This window comes from Montipora capricornis, chromosome 7 (assembly GCF_036669925.1).
Source record: "Montipora capricornis isolate CH-2021 chromosome 7, ASM3666992v2, whole genome shotgun sequence".
Classification (NCBI taxonomy): Eukaryota; Metazoa; Cnidaria; class Anthozoa; order Scleractinia; family Acroporidae; genus Montipora; species Montipora capricornis.
The window spans coordinates 31541034-31558598 of record NC_090889.1 but is presented as its reverse complement, the minus strand read 5'-3'; the positions used below and the strand labels follow the sequence as shown (position 1 = coordinate 31558598).

General features: G+C 40.2%; 2 protein-coding genes across 7 annotated transcripts in view; both read left to right on the top strand.

Annotated features, from left to right (window-relative positions):
* The window catches only part of LOC138056925 (cholesterol side-chain cleavage enzyme, mitochondrial-like), a 19242-nt gene extending 14037 nt beyond the window's left edge, over positions 1-5205 (top strand). For all 3 annotated transcript variants that reach the window (XM_068902890.1, XM_068902889.1, XM_068902888.1), the window contains exons 4-5: positions 3825-3883; positions 4959-5205. In XM_068902890.1, coding sequence (XP_068758991.1) covers positions 3825-3883; positions 4959-5195 — 296 coding nt within the window. In that variant the 3' untranslated portion in view covers positions 5196-5205. The remainder of the gene's footprint in view (positions 1-3824; positions 3884-4958) is intronic.
* LOC138056922 (cytochrome P450 10-like) overlaps positions 4984-17565 on the top strand; it is a 22921-nt gene continuing 10339 nt past the window's right edge. The window contains exons 1-4 of one of the 4 annotated variants that reach the window (XM_068902884.1): positions 4984-5115; positions 11947-12146; positions 14124-14408; positions 15918-16015. In XM_068902884.1, the coding sequence (XP_068758985.1) occupies positions 11996-12146; positions 14124-14408; positions 15918-16015 (534 nt within the window). In that variant the 5' untranslated portion in view covers positions 4984-5115; positions 11947-11995. Of the gene's footprint in view, positions 5116-9397; positions 10744-11946; positions 12147-14123; positions 14409-15917; positions 16016-17565 lie in introns of those variants that run through there. The other 3 variants (XM_068902881.1, XM_068902883.1, XM_068902882.1) reach the window with 3 other exon arrangements.

Sequence of the window (17565 nt, the reverse complement as noted above, 5' to 3'; positions counted from 1 at the left end):
CAAGGTGTTGATAGCTCCAGCAGCGATGTCTGGGGCCGGTTTATCTCCGAAGTTCAACCTTTTCCACTGATAAATTCTAGCCATCTCATTTTCGTTTGGTCTCCATAAGAAACGGTGAAAGACTTGATCTTCTGGACGGATCATCACTTGGTTGAACATCTTTCGGACGTCTCCGGTATATGCTACATTATCATACCGCCAAGCCATTAACACGTTTAATAAACTGTTAATGTAGTTCGGTCCCTTTTCCAGGTGGTCATTGAGGGATTTTCCGTTTGGGCCTTTCGCACTTGCATCAAATACTAGTCTGACTTGGGTTGTTCTGTCGGGCGTGAACACCACTTGTAAAGGAAGATACCATTCTGGCTGATTGTGATTCACGTCTGAAAGGGGTATTTCCGTGATGAAGTCTAGCTCTAGCAGCTTTTGAACCTCAGAGTCGATTATTTCGGTGCAATCCTTTTCCTTGAAAGACTTTTCAGAGGAAATCATTCTCTTGTAAGCAGCGTCGTAGTTAGATTCATTTGGAGGTCCATCTTCTCTCCAAGGCATTCGAACTTGTACCCTTCCGTCGACGATTTTGGTGGACTCCGAAATCGATTTGATAAACTTGTTCTCCTGGAGATCGCTATCTCTACATGTACAAAGTTCGGTTGGTCTTACTCCCATCAAATCTTGTGTTAGAAGTTTCTTCATGTCCTCTAGCACGCTGACTGTTCCAACATCCACTGAACTAATTCTTGTCGACTGCCGATTTACTGGACCGGCAAATGGTCCGATGATATACCACCCGAAGCAATTTCGTTTAGCTATCGGCTCTCCACTTTTCCCTGAGATCACATGCACATCATTGAAAGCGTCTGCAAAATCTGTACCAATCAACAAGTCTACTGTTCCGCCTGATAAATGCAAATTGTTTGAGATTGGTTTTAAATGAGGATAACTTTCTAATGCCGTTCTGAAGACCGTTCTTGCTGAACTGCATGGCTTGTTAATGGCATAAGCTTGCATAGATTTCTGAACGCTTTGTTCCAGAGTCGAGGAAACAGCTAGATCGATGAGCTCTGATTCCTCAGACTTTTTTTGACCGCCTGCGAGGTTCATCGTGAGATGTGTTTTGTAACCACAAATTCCAAGTTTCTTTGCAACATTCTTCGAGATGAAACTTGTGTTTGAACCACTATCGAGCATAGCTAATACTTCGATGTAATTTCCGTCTTTGTCTTTTATCTTCACCATTTGGACAGGGCAAATAGTGAGAACGCTTCTTTTCCCTTGAATATTGTAATTACAGGCTTCTTGGCTTGTATTTGAAGCTGTTGCGTTTTCAGGATCTTGCCTGGATTCTCTTGTTGACGTGTCTTCGTTATGTAAGGAACGGTGATGGCGTCGAGTGCATTTGTTGCAAGTAGTGCCATCAGGTTTTTTGCAAATGTTCGTGTGATGAGCTCTTAGGCATTTCCTGCAGCGATTGTTTTGTTTTACGATTTCCCATCTTCGGTTTACATGTACCTTTTGGTAAGTGGGACATGCTGAAAGTAGGTGTCTTATTTCGCATCCAAGCGGGCATTTCTCGTCGGTATTTGTCTCGCTTTCATTGGCATGATTATCGGAACGAATGCCTGAATTACTTCGTTGATAATTAGTTTCTCTTTTGATTCGCGATCGTAGACTTGCTTCATTCAGTAGCCAATCAATCAGATTTGACACGTTTTCTCCTTTACCCGTGCGTTGCATTTCGCGGCCAAATTCAACATTGTCATTTCCATCTAATTTGGACAGTAATTGTGACGTGACAAAGGGAGCTTCAGAGGAACTTGTTACAGGACAACCGTTTTGTTCCATGTTATTTACGAAGCTTTGGATTCTTGATGCGTAACGAGAAAGTGAGAATGAGTCGCTTTTGACAGGTCTGAGATTAGTAATTTCATTCAGCAACGTGTCCATTAATTTCTTTCATCACCAAATTCCGTATCTAGAATTTTCCACGCCTGCTCTATGGACGTACTTGGCTTGACTTGATCGGACCAAAAGGAGTTCTTTGGAAGCGCTTTTCTGAGTCGCTGAAGCTGTTCGTCATCATCTTGCTTGTATTTAATCATCCAATATGTAAATTCGCGTTTCCAAGTGGCATAAGTTTTCCTGTTGCCATCCCATGTCGGAACTGACAATTTCTCAAGTCCTTGATTAGGGTTCTTTTGCGAGCCTAACACTTCGGTCATTCACTGCTTCTGCCATAACATCAAGCGCATTGTGTTCTACGGACGATTTTTTAACATTCCACGCCTTTTGATAAGTTGCGAATTTTTCACTGCAATGTAGAAAATCAACTTTGACTTTTTCTCCGAGCTCTCGATTAGCTTTCATTAATTCTTCCGCGCCTTCTGTGCTAGCTTCACACAACTTTTCCGCAATTGCCTCTTGTTGCTTTTTAACGCTTCTGTACTTAATTTCTACTTCCTTATAAACGTTTTCGAGTATACTTATCACTGGTTGGATTTCGAAAAGTACGTTAAATTCTTCGAGAAGATCGTGTAAAGAGACTATTGCACTGTCCCTTTTTGCAATTAGCGTTGTTACGTCAACCTTAGGAGGCATTTTTCCACGCAACTATTTGGCGACTAAATTGCTTAAACTTACTAACAGTGTAGTACGTTGTACTATATACTTAGATAACTAATAGATTTCGTCGATTACTTGTAATGAGTAATGAAAATATTTTAACTATTGCTCGCGATAATTATCGTAAGGAATCAAAATCCGAAAAGGTCTTGAAATTACATATAAACTGGAATTTATTGCGAGTCTTAGGAAATAAACAGCAGTGTCACAGTTCAAGAGTTTTCAAATATCTCAGTTCAACAGTTTTCAAACTTCAATTGGTTGTCGGATGCCACAGAGCCAACAGTTAATGGAACTCCTGAACTTGTCTTCTACTGACTTGATCCGTTTGTTTCTTGTTTCGTTGAACGAATAAGGAATTATTTTACCTTTGTTTGGCTGACAAACTCGACTGTCCTGAATGCTGCATGATTCTTTGCTGTCCTGAGCTTTCACTGCCTTTTGTCCTGAACTTGTCGATCTCTGGACCGTTCGTGGGCTTCAGACTTGAACCATTGGATTCTTGAGCTTGTGCCGTCGTCGTCTGCTCCTTTCTTGAACAGAATTTTTGACTGAATTGGATATATGAGTATCCCTTCGGAAGAGACGTCGAGGAAACAGATTTTTGGACAAGTACTGAGTTTTACAAGTCTATGTTTTACGTTTTTGTCAAACTACAAAGGAAAGAAAATAACATAAGTTACAAAGTTTCCCAAAACACAACTAACTACAAGAAAAGCCAAGGGATACAAGAAAACTACTTACAATTCTGGTTGCCTTCTCTTCTGACTTTATGAGGCGAGGCACGTATCTATTAATACTCTCACAAAAATATGCGTGATATGTAAAACACGTTTCTTTTCACACGTACCTATTATTCCTTTTATAAGCTCCATCTTTATGCCAAAAATATATGCGTTATGCAAAACAGTAGTGGTAGTGGTAGTGGTAGTGGTAGTGGTAGTGGTAGTGGTAGTGGTAGTGGTAGTAGTATTAGTAGTAGTAGTAGTAGTAGTAGTAGTAGTAGTAGTAGTAGTAGTAGTAGTAGTAGTAGTAGTAGTAGTAGTAGTTATAGTAGTAGTAGTATGGTAAAATAATTCAGTGTATATGTCAATATCATTGCGGGCACAGCCTGTGGACTAGAATATAAAATGTATATATGTACACCTTGTATTAGTTAATATAAATCTAATTATTTATTTGTTTATGTTTTGCGTCTCCAGTGGTCCCAGTGTTGGCATACTTACAAGCAAAGGAAGAACTTACACAGGAGGACGCCTCGGTATAACAAACGACTTACAGTGTAATTTATGTAAAAGAATCTTGATCTAAGGAAACCCTGACATAACAGACTACACAGTTTTCAAGTCCTTCACAAGCTCGTAAAGTCGAGTTCCTCCTTTACAATGGATCGGTGATTTGTTACACAGAAAGCCTTCCCGATTGCTGCATCATAATAATATGAAATAAATGATTCACTGTAGGAGAAATGCCAGCTGTAGGTGTTAGATGTTGTGAGGGAATGAATGTGGGAGAAGAGAGTGTTTAATACGCCTTTTGCAACTAACGATCACATGGTACAAAATCCGCCATGCTGGAGGGCAAGCAAAGGCAAGTCAAGCTTGACTGGTTCAGATCTCTTTGTTTTAATGTCCCAGTGGGAGAATAATAATGAGCTTGCCCTCTAGCATGGCGGATTTTGTACCATGTGATCGTTAGTTGCAAAAGGCCTATTGTCGCGGGTCAAAAAGGATTCCTTTTATTGACAAAATTGATCTTTTATTATCACAACCCTATCCTTAACCCAAACTCCAATCCTAACCAAGAGCGAAAAATTTGCTGCTATCTGACTGGACTTTCTTGGACCCGCGTTACGCGCCCTTTAGATATTCAGTGGGGAACGAGCAGTGCGAAAAGCCTCTTTCAAAACGTGGTAATAAAGAAAACGCTGAAGAGGAAAAGAGGGGAGGGGAGATTCAAATAGAATATAAAGCCAGGTTGATTCATAAGTGCATGCGCAGTGTGATCAACCTCTGACCAAGCGACATGCAAAAGTGGGGCAACGGATAAACGAATTCAATTATGTTAATTTCTTAAAACAAATGTGTAACGTGGTGGTGATATTATCAATATGTGATTTTTGTTTCTGACTCAACATACGCACAAGTGCCACTAAATTGATGAACAAGGTATGTTTTAAATATTTGCCAGTAGGTGAGGCCGCTAAAAATCTAGGGTTTGCTTTAGCCACTTTCGAATGCACGGATTTGCCAGAAATGGTACAATTTTTTTTTTAAACCAAACAATGAATTTAGGTGAAACTGATGCCTTTTATTTCGTTCGTGTACTTTCTGCAGACAATCGTTGTTATTGACCTTTATTCCGCTTGCCATAGCGAGAATATCTTCAAAGACCCATCAGAGTTTAGACCAGAACGATGGATGAGGGAAAATAAAGATGAACAACACGCGTTCGCAAACTTGCAGTTTGGATACGGAGTGCGCATGTGCGTGGGTAAGAAGATACGTTCATTATTCATTAAATCCGTACTGTCATCAACAACAAAAGTTTTATTTGTACCTAAAAGAAAGTGATAATTGATGGGTTGCCATATGGCAATCCAGTGGCAGAAAACGAGTTGAATTTCTCCGTTTTCTCTTTTTTTTTTTTTTCCCTGTCGGGAAAAGTCTATGCTGTCAATCTCCTGCTAAGTAGTGTCTTTGTGCGTAGAGTCTTCTGCGCATATTTTTGGTAGGTTTCAGGGGGTAGTAGAAATGCGCAGATTTACCAGGTGGACACAGTAGAATATTTAATTAACCTGCAATGGCGTCGAAGTCATTGTAACGCCAATGGCTTTTGGTGGATCTTTAAACAAAATATACTCTTATGGAGCTCGGAGGGTGTAAAGTGCAGGTTGGGGTTGAGGTCGTTGTTTCACCATAGCTGAAACAATCCAAATCTTTACCAATGCTAACGTTAGTCCTAAAAAATAATGTTTAAGCCTACGGTTAGCACTTTTGTAAATCACACGGTGGAACGATAAGGAGTTTCTATTTACATAAGAAAAGCAGTGAGTTTGTATCAAAGCAATTGAAAGTCAACTCCAGCCTCGCTTTTATTCAAAGGCCTAGTAACTGAGCACAGAACTGTAAGTAGCACACAAACAGCGGTGACAAACATCAGATATAAAAGTGTCATTTGACGTTTCGTATGCTTCTGCATACATGTTCAGAAGTGACGGTTGATACAAAATTGGAGTTTAAGTATACAGGATCGCTAACTTAATAACTATTAACTATTAAATTTAAAACTCGTTAATAATTCATAATTTTGATAGCCAATAAAAGATGGCTAAATTCGTCACACGCACGAGTTTTGATACCCAATGAAAACACAGATGAAAACCACACGTGTTCTGGATCACAACCAAATCCAACACAAGGACAATAGTACGCTTCCCACTCGACAAACCTAATCAGTCAGTACTTTAAAGCGTTACGTTGGCATCCATATTTGCCAAATCTCTATAGACGGCGCAACCCGGACCAAACTTGCCTATTTAACTGCCATTCGCGAAATTTTTAATCGCTTGTTTGCTTTTCTAAGCTTTTGAGTTAGGGATACTCTCTTCTAACAACCTTGATTTTTCTTCCTAGTTTTTGGAAAACGAAAACGGCTTACGGTATTCACACCAAAACACTCTGCCATCTTCACTCTTGCATGACTTCCAACAATCAACAACGAATTTCGAATATTTTAATTATATTAATTATATAATCTCATGGGAAATTAAATCACTGAAACAATACCCCCCAAATTACTAAAGAAGTGTGAATACTTTTAGAAGCCATATCAAAAACTCGTGCTTTGTATTTCATCAGGGATTCCAAACGCCTCGAAACAATGAAAGCACTCTACGGCGTCGTGCTTTCATCTGTTTCTCGGTGTTTGGAACCCCTGATGAAACATTACACTCGTTTTTTTTTTGTTTTGCGTAACGCACATATTTTTGACAAAAAGTTGGGACTTTGTAATATAATGTCGTAGAATGTAATATGATCGCCATCAAGCTATAATGGCCGTAGCCACACATCTAGCCGAGCGCGTGGGGAGGTTATAGAAAGGTGAACATTATTTGGAATTTATCCGCCAAAAATCGCTGTGTGGTCCCGGAGTGGAGTTGATGTGATAGGAAATTTACCTGGCCTTAAGGCTGTGTTGTTTTTATGGCGATTCGGTCCGTTGCTTTGTGATGCGAGAGCAATTTGTGGGAATCTTTCTTCTCTTAATGGAACTAACGACATCGTAAAAATTCGTAAGCCACAAACCCGTCTAAAACAGACACAATTTGCACTCCGATTGCACAGAAAAGACGAGGACAACTGTACATAGAGGTAAGTGAAGTTTATTTCTACATTTACAGCTTAATTCGCATTTATAAGCTCAAAGTTAATTTTCCCATACAAAGTCTATAAATCGTGTACCGAGCTTGGGCTGCCTGTGTTTTATCCTGTTCACGTTGTACGGCGAACTGTCCTGTAACTGGATAGGTACAAACGGTTTTAAAGTTAAGGTAGAAAAATAAATATGGTTCGTTTTATGCTTGCGCTGTCGTCAAAACCTTAGGTTTGGTGCTTTCACGTTGTTGTTTTGTAGAGTACGGCAAAAAAATGCACGCAAATGCGTGCCGCTCGTGAACCGCGATTATTTTCCCTTTCCACCAATAATATTCTTGCTATGTGACGTTGTCGTTGGCGTAGGCGTGGTCAATAGGGAGCTTCAGCACGCGCGTTTTTGAGACGCGGACGGCAACCGGAAGAGAACATTTCGCGTGGGAGGACAGTGGCGTGTCCCACATTTTTCTATTAATCATCTCTAATGGAGAAACGATACTTAGCAATGTAAATGTGGTTGTGTGAAGAAAAGTTAAAAGGGACAACAGCTCACTTCCGGTTGCCGTCCGCGTCTCAAAAACGCGCGTGCTTAAGGCCCCACAGACGGATTTTTCGCGCGTTGTTAGGGAAGTGAAATTTACTTCCGGTGAATGACGTCATCACATCATGAGATGAAAAGAAAAGCCACTCGCAAGCAAAAATCACCTTACTTACTGTTGTTTCCATCAAAGATTTTTCCTCGCTCTTCCTCGCGCTCGTTCTCAAATCAACTGCGCATGCGTAAACGAACTGTCTTCCGATTTGAGAAAAAGCTAAATTTCCAGCAGTCTTTAAATTGAATTATAATTTTTTTTAATATGGCACGTTTCACCCCCAAATACAGAGTATAGCTAAGTTTTGATTTTTTCAAATCAACTTTTTTGAAAATGTTATGGGTATTTCAGTATCGTTTACCTCTTTAAAAAGAACATTTTTTAAAATAAAAGGAAAAACATGCTTGGCTGGATGCAAAAACGAATACAAATTATCAAACCACTAATTAAATACCCAAATTGCGTAGCACGTAGACAAATTTAGAATTTTCTTTTATTGGTCACGTGACCACGGGCGTGACATGATGACGTCATATTTAGGGTCGTTGGTAACTGACCAAAATAATGCCAAATTCTCTCAAATTACTTAACCATTACATCCAAAGCAACGCACCCCCAAAAATACGTCAGTGGGCAGGCTCGAAAGGGTTTTCAGCTGAGAGCGCGCGCGAAAGCCACACACGCAATTTGTAAGGTGTTTGCGTTAGCTCATGATTCAAATGGGTCTATTTATTTATTTATATTCATTTATTACAATTTAATGGCAACTTACAAAATACAAAAACAAAAAAAACAAAAAACAAAAAAAATGCCATAAGGATAATCCGTAAAAGACCCCATACTCAGACAAACCACCCAGCTATTCCAAGTACAAAATAACAAAAGAAAAAAAATTATAAATCCAAATATTAAACATAAAAAATATACAAGGATAAAATAGATCTTATAAAATATACCAGAAAAATACAAATACTGCTAATTTCGCTCAACTTTCTCGTAATTCCTATACATAAGGAATATAAATAGACATCTCCTATTCACAAAAAAGGGAAAAATTGTACACAAACGGTTTAATGGTCACTTCAATCTGTTTGTGTTGGTCTGTAGCTCCACTCGCGCGCGGACTCGAACGAGCGGGTGACGCATGCGTAATTGCTGATTTTGTAACCCCTTATTTTTCCTGATTTTGCAACTTTATTCGTTTATATCTCTGCTTCCAGACGGTGAATTTTTTATATTTTTTGTATGTTAGCTTAGATTAATTTAAAACGTTTGTCTTTCAAATTTAAAAAAAATTCTGCAGGTGAAAAAAAAAAAAGTTTAGACACATTTCAAAAAAACTGTTTTTTTCCGAAAAAAAGATACATTTTGCTGAATTTTAAATATTTTAGAGAGTATTTCTAACATTATCCGGTAACGCTGAATGGGAAAATTTTACTGTCCCGTTTCTTCATAAAAGACAACATATGCTCAATTTAAGGCTCAAAGAAATGCATAATATCGTTGCCATGGTAACGTTATTTTCAAGGAAAATCTACGATGGGTACTTAGTACCCGGTGCACCCCCGGGTTGGCCAACTTATCAGCAATTTGCATATGGTAATGATGATTTTGACACAAAGGCCTCTGCCACTTCAAGCCCAAAGACATTGCGTTTTCCAATACGCAATGTTCTTTCCCATAATTAATGAGTCCACCAGATATTACTGGCAAAATATGCCCTCGAAAGAGTTCTTTAAAAGCACAAAATACAAGTCCGGAGATTCATCTGTTGTTGTATTCAAATTGCGTGACTTTTAAGTGCCTCGCATGGCTGCGGCATGCCCTCTGGGCATGACTCTTGACTCCCAAACGATCAACGACCTAAACAAGGAATTCCGACTCTGTAACCACGCTAGCGAAATCTTCAGTTCCAAGATGTTCCTTGCTACAGTTCGTAGGAATATTCTTCAAGAAACTCGACGATGCCAGGCCTTGCCAGTTTTCTGGCGACCACAAACAACGCAACCGAAACCGCTCGAGGAAAGCGAAGCTTTCTGTGTTAAGAACCCAGATATTGCAGAAGTCGACGCTTCCCAAGTGCGCTCATTCGAAGACATCCCGGGTCCTGCAAGAGGTTTTAGGTCCTTCGTGGAATTTTATCGCAAATCTGAAGGCTTTGCGAAGGGACACAAGCTCAGCAAATCTCTCTTCGCAAAATATGGCCCTATTTATAAGGAAAGTTTTAGCGGTCACACAATGATCCATATCATCGATCCGAATGATACTGAGAAAGTTTTTCGAGCTCAAGGGAAGTATCCTCGAAGACTGACGCCGGATTTTTGGATTTCGTATGGCAAAAGAAGAAATGGAATTGCTGGATTAATTTTGAGGTAAGTGCCTACAATGGCTTATTGTCGTAAGCTTTATGTCACGAAATCTGATCGGAATTTTGAATCAAGCATCTGGATTTGTTATTGCCCCTGGGGAACAGCGCAAGTGCTAAAATCCCCTGCTTCATGTTTATTGTTTATTATCACCGTTTATTTAACGCAAGAAACGAAACTAATATTAAGGTTTGCACAGTTAATTGCCGAAGCGAGAGGCTTATATGGCAAAGAAAAAAGGGCCGTTTATACGAGAGAAAACGAACCGCGGCATAATCTGGCCGCGGCTTACATAAGATGCGAAAACCCCGTCTAAGTAGAACACAATCTACGTTCACGGCTTTCTGAAGCCGCGGCTTATCCTGGCCTGGGAGTTTAAGTGAAAAATCAGTCCTGAGAGTATGCACTGGTTTGTTTGTTTGTTTGTTTGTTTGTATTTATTTGTTTAAGCAGGTGAAGTTTTTGCAGCTGTTCAGCTGATGTGGATCTGCTATACCCACCCACCCATATACTCACGAAGGATAGCCACAACACCGGGAATTTCATCCCCTACTCTTCTCGATTAGCCTATGTGCGTTCTTTAACGTCCCACAGGAAGGTTATAACCATAGAAGATACTTGAGAGACGAGGCCTACGGTTTGCAGTCCTTATCCGAGAAGACTTGAAAGTCTAACCATTTGCGGATGTAATTACAAAGGCAGCACTTTCTCCTCAGTTATTTTAAGACCCTAAGTGTTGGTCCGGCCGGAATTGAACTCACGACCTCCCGTATCACAATCTCAAATTTGGTAATTTCGCGTCGTTGTTATGCAAAGTACAGCAAAAATATGTTCTAAAATATGCGTGATGCACGAGCAGCACAATTATTTCTCTGCCGTGGCCATAATCGTTTTTAAAGGGGGTTGACTCTTAACTACCTAACTGTTGCTATGGACCCCTTCAAATAATCATTTCTCGAGTCTCTTTAATTCTACACACAGTCAATCGAGAGACTGGTTATGAAACCTGAGAACCTTCAAAAGCGAGAACAATGTTGTCGCAATCGATGTTGAATTGACCGTGACAGTACACAATCTTTTGTTTTCGCTTCGCACGGGTTCGCAAAGTAGGTGCGTATAATTTAATCGAAAGATTTAATTGAGAGAAGGTGTGTTCTGTGCACCGTCAAGGCCAAAAATCCAGACAAAAACACGAAACAAAAAGACTTGTCGAGTTTCATAACCATCTCTATGCATTAACTATGCTCTACAGTTACCATTTTCTGCCAAGTGTATATTTACTTCCCCACCGACGCAGCACAACAGTTTCTTTAGAAACTACCCCCTTCATATATCTATTTAACATTTGTTTGTCTGGTTCTTCTCACAGCCATATTTGAGAAATCACGTGACCAAATTTTTCACAATTTTTTAACGCAACAGCACGAGAACAGTCTAACACAAAATCTATAGCGTGGATTTTTAAAATAAGTTATTTCTAAAAAAAAAAACCAAAAAAAAAAACAATTATGACGTCATAAGGCCCTCCTTTGATACACTTTTCAAAATATCGGTTGCATTTTAAATTCCATGCTACAGTTTACGAAAAATGATGGGACGGTTCCCATCCTGTGGAAAAAAAAAAAACGTGCCTCTTCGTTTCCTTTGACTTTTTACATGTTTTTCACTGAAACGCACGGAAGAGGACTGACACTAGTTTCGCATTCGCATTCTGATTGAAGTGATGTCAGATTTCCGTTGAAAAAGTTACTTCACAGAACCATCCATGCAAGTTTTTTGGCTCTTCGACTGTCGAAGTCGACTGTTTTCAGTCGAAGAGCAAGGGCTCTTCGACTGAAAAACCTCCTTAGCAACCATTGCCTTTCTGTAGTTAAGTTCCAACCCCTTGAACTCCCTATTTTCTACTGAACGTCTGCCGAATCGGTAAATGTAAAATGCAGGATCTGGGTAATTGCAGATTGCGAAAAAAAAACCTTTTGTCTTTAATTTTAGGGATGGAGAAGAGTGGCACAGGTTAAGACAAATAATTTCTCCCAAAGTGATGCGCCCAAAGACTGTAGAAGAAAATCTTGATAACTTCAACGCTGTTGCCGACGATGCTGTTTCAAGATTTGTTAAGCTGAAGGAAGCTTGCGGACCAGATGATTGCATTCCAGACTTGGAAGGAGAAATGTCGAAATTTGCCACAGAGAGTAAGTGATAGTTATATTTAGATTTATATTAGGAGTTGCTGTGTAATTTGAAGTTGCTGACCCATCTGTAATTTAGTTTTAACTACGAAAGGACCGAATAAACTGATTATGATAAGTACGGGAGGTTTTCACGTGACGTCATCGCCGCCATGTTGGTGGACGAAAGCAAAAGATCTCTCATTGGGTTCTTTTGTTCGTCCACCAAAAGTCATACCTTTCTGTATTGTTATTGGTGTCTCTTGTCTCTTTTGAGCTCATATGTTTATCCAAAAGTTGTTTACTTTGAGTATAAGCTTTGGATTTCACGGTCCGCCATTACTCACGTTCAAAACTGACTGACTGGATCTCAGAGGGTTGGATCTAGGGAAAAGTGATGTCATTGACTCAATAGCTTAAAATTTCAGCGTGTAAACGCAGTTTATTATGCATGCAAAACGCAAGTTTAAAAATCTGAAAGCCCGTGAAATTTCCTCGTGTTCCCTTGTTGCTGAAATTAATTTCAAACTTGTTCTAGGCTTTTTGATCCCTAAAATGGTTTATGTGTCCTTGTTCCCTAATATATTTTGTCATTGTTACACTTTTACCCAGTTCAAATTAGCCCATTCTCGTCACCAGAACCTCGGATCAATCCAAGGCCCTGGGAAACTCTATGCAGGAGATCATGCGCTGTAGGGTTCTTATGGCGAAAAATTGGCTACTTGAACCTTACGGCCCCTGCGCACTCCTTGTGCTAACATGAATGCACCAATTAGAGAGGCTTTGGATTGTTGTTCACGAAAACCAATAAGACGACACTTTGCTTCAGGGTTCCCCAGAGCTCTTCTCTCCCTCAGTCAAGAAAAGAGCTCTGGGGTCGAGATCGAAATTAGCCACGTTCTCTTCTTCCACAAAACCCGCAGGAGACCTTCAACTTGCTGCCTCAGAGGTTGTAGTTATGCACCTCTGAGGTCAGACATAAAAGCTCAGTTAAAGTGTACTCAGGTACGGTCGCATGTGTGTTAGCCTAACCCTTGTCCTCGAGTAAACATGCAAAAACAGTTGCCATGATTACAAACTAAATAACTTTTGATCCTAACTGCACACCAATTCTTGGTTTAACGCACTTGTTGGGAGGTCAACATTTTAAACCAAAACAAAAGAAGACGTTTGCACCCAGGTGATCTGGTGATGTAATTCGGAGGACTGGGGAGAAAAATTTTAACGCCGTATCCCACAAACGCGCGCGGCCTTATTTTCGAATTCAACATGGCAGAGGCGAGGTTAGATCTCGTCGGGTCCACTTGAATGTTCATTCAGTAACAGGAAATGTGGTAGACACGGAATGATCTGTTGACTTTTGGCGATGTAAATACTGCAGGGAGTTTGGAAACAACACCTAAGGCCGCGCGCGGTTGTGGGATACGGCGTTAAAATTTTTCTTCCCAGTCCTCCACATTACGCCACCAGATCACCTGGACAAGAGTAGAGCTCAACTACCGCAAGATTTAAGGCCAGGGAAAACGCCTTCAACGTTTGCTTCAACATCCCGGCTTTCGATTTTATTGAACAGCGATTTTGAAACCGTTTGGCCTCTTGTGAAGCTTTGTTGAATCCAACGTCGATGAAGTGTTAAAACCGTTTGGCCACCCCGGCAGTCAACATCGTTCATCATCGTTCAACTCAATCGAACGGTTGTTGAAGCAAATGTTGAAGACATTTGCTCGGGCCTTTAGTTTGGCACACCTAAATGGTCGCCGTCTTTGTCTTCTCGCGACCTCGCTTCCAGGGTCCTCTTCCTTCCTCCCTGGAAACGAGGTTAGCCTTTACTTGCACCTAAAACAAAGAATTGTTCCAAATAGTAAGTTAACGTTAGCCTTAACAGCTAACGACACACTTTATGACGTTTGGGAGAAAAAGAAAAAAATCCCCTTATCTGCATGTTTTTTTTTGCATTTCTTGCATTGGTCCGCAATAAAAAAATCTTTTTTATTTACCTAGGTATCGGAACAATGGCATTTGATTCTCGCTTGGGGCTGTACAACGATCAACCGCCAAAAGAAGCCTTGAAATACATTCGCGCCAATCACGAGTTTTTCACTCTATCTCAGAAGCTAATTTTTAGCATACCAAGTAATCTAGTGCGACCTTACATGGATACACCGACGCTTAAGAAATTCTTCAAGGCCGCTGACGTTGCACTAGAGATTGGGAATGGCTTCGTGAACAAAAAAATAAAAGAGCTTAACGAACAAGCGGAAAAGGGAGTAGAAGCTTCAAGTGATGGTAAATATACCTTGGTGGCAATAAAACTTTCCACTTGTATAAATTTATTGACTTGACCAGCTCTTTGACTGATCGTGTTGGAGATGGTAACGAGAAAGACTTTGAGAACGACAGTGACAGTGACGTTCACAATGACGTTGACACTTAAAATGACAGTGATAGTGATTGATAATGGTAGTGACAGCGACAGTGAGTGACATTGACGGTGACAGCAACAATGACAGTGACAGTGAGAGACATTAACAGTGAACATGACAGTTAACATTGACAGTGACAATAGCAGTGACAGTGAGTGACACTGACAGTGGTATCGTCACTGACAGGGACAGCATCAGTGAAAGTGATTGACATTGACAGTGAATGTGACAGTGACATTGACATTGACAATGACAATGACAGTGACAGTGAGTTACATTAATGGTGAACACGACAGTTACATTGACAGTGACTGATAATGACATTGACATTGACAGTAACAGCGTCTCTGACAGCGACAGTGTCAGTGAAAGCGAGTGACATTGACAGGGAATGTGACAGTGACATTGACAGTGACAGTGGCAGTGGCATTGACAAAGAAATTGACATTGACATTGACATTGACGATGAAGGTGGCAGTGACATTGACATTGACAATGACAATGACAATGACAGTGAGTTACATTAATGGTGAACATGACAGTTACATTGACAGTGAGTGATAATGACATTGACATTGACAGGAACAGCGTCTCTGACAGCGACAGTGTCAGTGAAAGCGAGTGACATTGACAGGGAATGTGACAGTGACATTGACAGTGACAGTGGCAGTGGCATTGACAAAGAAATTGACATAAACATTGACAATGAAGGTGGCAGTGACATTGACATTGACAATGACAGTGACAGTGAGTTACATTAATGGTGAACATGACAGTTACATTGACAGTGAGTGATAATGACATTGACATTGACAGTAACAGCGTCTCTGACAGCAACAGTGTCAGTGAAAGCGAGTGACATTGACAGGGAATGTGACAGTGACATTGACAGTGACAAAGAAATTGACATTGACATTGACAATGAAGGTGGCAGTGACATTGACGATGAAAATGACAAAGGCGACAGTGGCACTGGCAATGATGATGATGATGAAGATTCGAATAGTTTAAAAGTCGTCTTTGTGCCAAGCTAGATTGCAGCACACAGATTTTTAATCTAAAACAGAGAGAAAACTTTAATCTGCTCTGGCGCCATTGTAAACAGTTTTCTATCGAGAAAATTTTGAATTATATTTTCGTAGTGTTTTTGCAAATATGTCATTATCAATGCCCGTAGAATCTTTCAATTTGAAACTAAAGGTGTAGTTGATTCTTGTAATAAATTATTACTATTATTATTATTATTATTATTATTATTATTATTATTAGTATTAGTATTAGTATTAGTATTAGTATTAGTATTAATATCTATCTTAGTCATTTATTTATTTATTTATTTATTTATTTATTTATTTATGTTTTGCGTCCCCAGTGGTCCCAGTGTTGGCATACTTATACGCAAAGGAAGAACTTACACGGGAGGAAAAGAATGGCCTCGCCTTGGAACTAGTAGGTGGTGGTGTTCACACAGTAAGTGATATTTACATACCATTTCGCCCTTAAGTTAGCAGCGAAAAGTTACCTAGGCTTATGAGAGTGATCCCTTCGACGACCCTGCAACGGCCAAAAGCGTGGCGAGACAAGTCGCACGAAAAGAAGAACTTAATTCTACATCCGGCAACATCTCTTGCAACTTGTCTCGCAACGATTTTGGCCGTTGCAGGGTTTTGGTTTCATTGGGTATCAGATAACCTTATGAATTACTAATGAGTTCCAGAAGTTGCATTTGAGGTTGCTGTTGTTCTTGGTAAAACTCCCTAAAGCGATTTTCAATTGAGTGTCGAAAGTAATTAGCAAATTGCTTTGGTTTTCACTTTTGCATTACTTCACTCAGTGATTGGTTCAAAGTTCTCGCGCCATTTTGTCAACCAATCAGAAGTGAAACCAAAACCAATCGTGGCTCTCGCGTGCACATTTTCCCGCGCTTTGTGTCGGCTACCCGTATTCTAATTACTTCGAGTTTTGATTGGTCTACTGGATTGTTTCCGTCCTTTTTGATTGGCCAAAGTAATTACTTTGGTTTTGGTGTTACGGCACTCGACTGAAACTCACTCTAAACTGTCTGGCAACGTCAACGAAAACGTCACCTCAAAATATGACTTAGCTCTATCTTAAGTAATTCTCGATTATTCTATCATGTTCACGTTGCACAATACGGGCGAACTATCCTGTAACAGCATGGGTACGAACGGTTTTAAAGTAAATTAAGGTAGAAAAGAAATCATCTTGAGTTCGTTGTTGTGAGCTTGCGTTGTCGTCAAAACCTTAGGTTTGGTGCTTTCACGATGTTGGTTTGTAGAGTACGACAAAGAAATGCACTGAAATGCGTGCCGCTCGTGAACCACGATTATTTTTCTTTTTAACTAATAATATTCTTGCTTTGTGGTGTTGTCGTTGCCGTAGCCGTGGTCGTTAGGAAGCTTAGAATTTTACGACGGCGACGGCAACAAGGACGGCGCAAAACAATGATATCATTGGTTAAAAGAGCACAAATAATCGTGCTGCACGTGCAGCACGGATTTTAGGACGGATTCTTGCGGTACTCTGCCTTTAAGGCTCGTTTACACAGAGCGATTTAATCGCGCGACAAGAGCTGCGAGCTGCGATAAAATCGCAGCAAAGTTGCACTAAATTTCGAGCATGTTCGAATTTGCGGCGACAAGGCTGCGATCTGTCGCACTACAAATCGTAGTGAAATCGCCGGCTGTTCACACGCGCGATTTGCTGTCGCCGTAAAATCGCCGTTCGATCGCAGCTCTTGTCGCGCGATAAAATCGCTCTGTGTAAACGAGCCTTAAACGAGCCTTAAGGACGACATGAAATTACCAAATTTAGGCAGCTTATGAAACGAGGACGACGACGGTTACGAGGACTTCATTTAAAAATACAAGTTTGCGTTATATATTGATATCACTACGAAACTATTTCACGTCGTTTCGGGTTAAAAAATGTGAAACCTTTTCTTTGACATTTTACCTTCAGATTCCACTTGTTAATGAAAAGGGCAATATTTTTTCTCG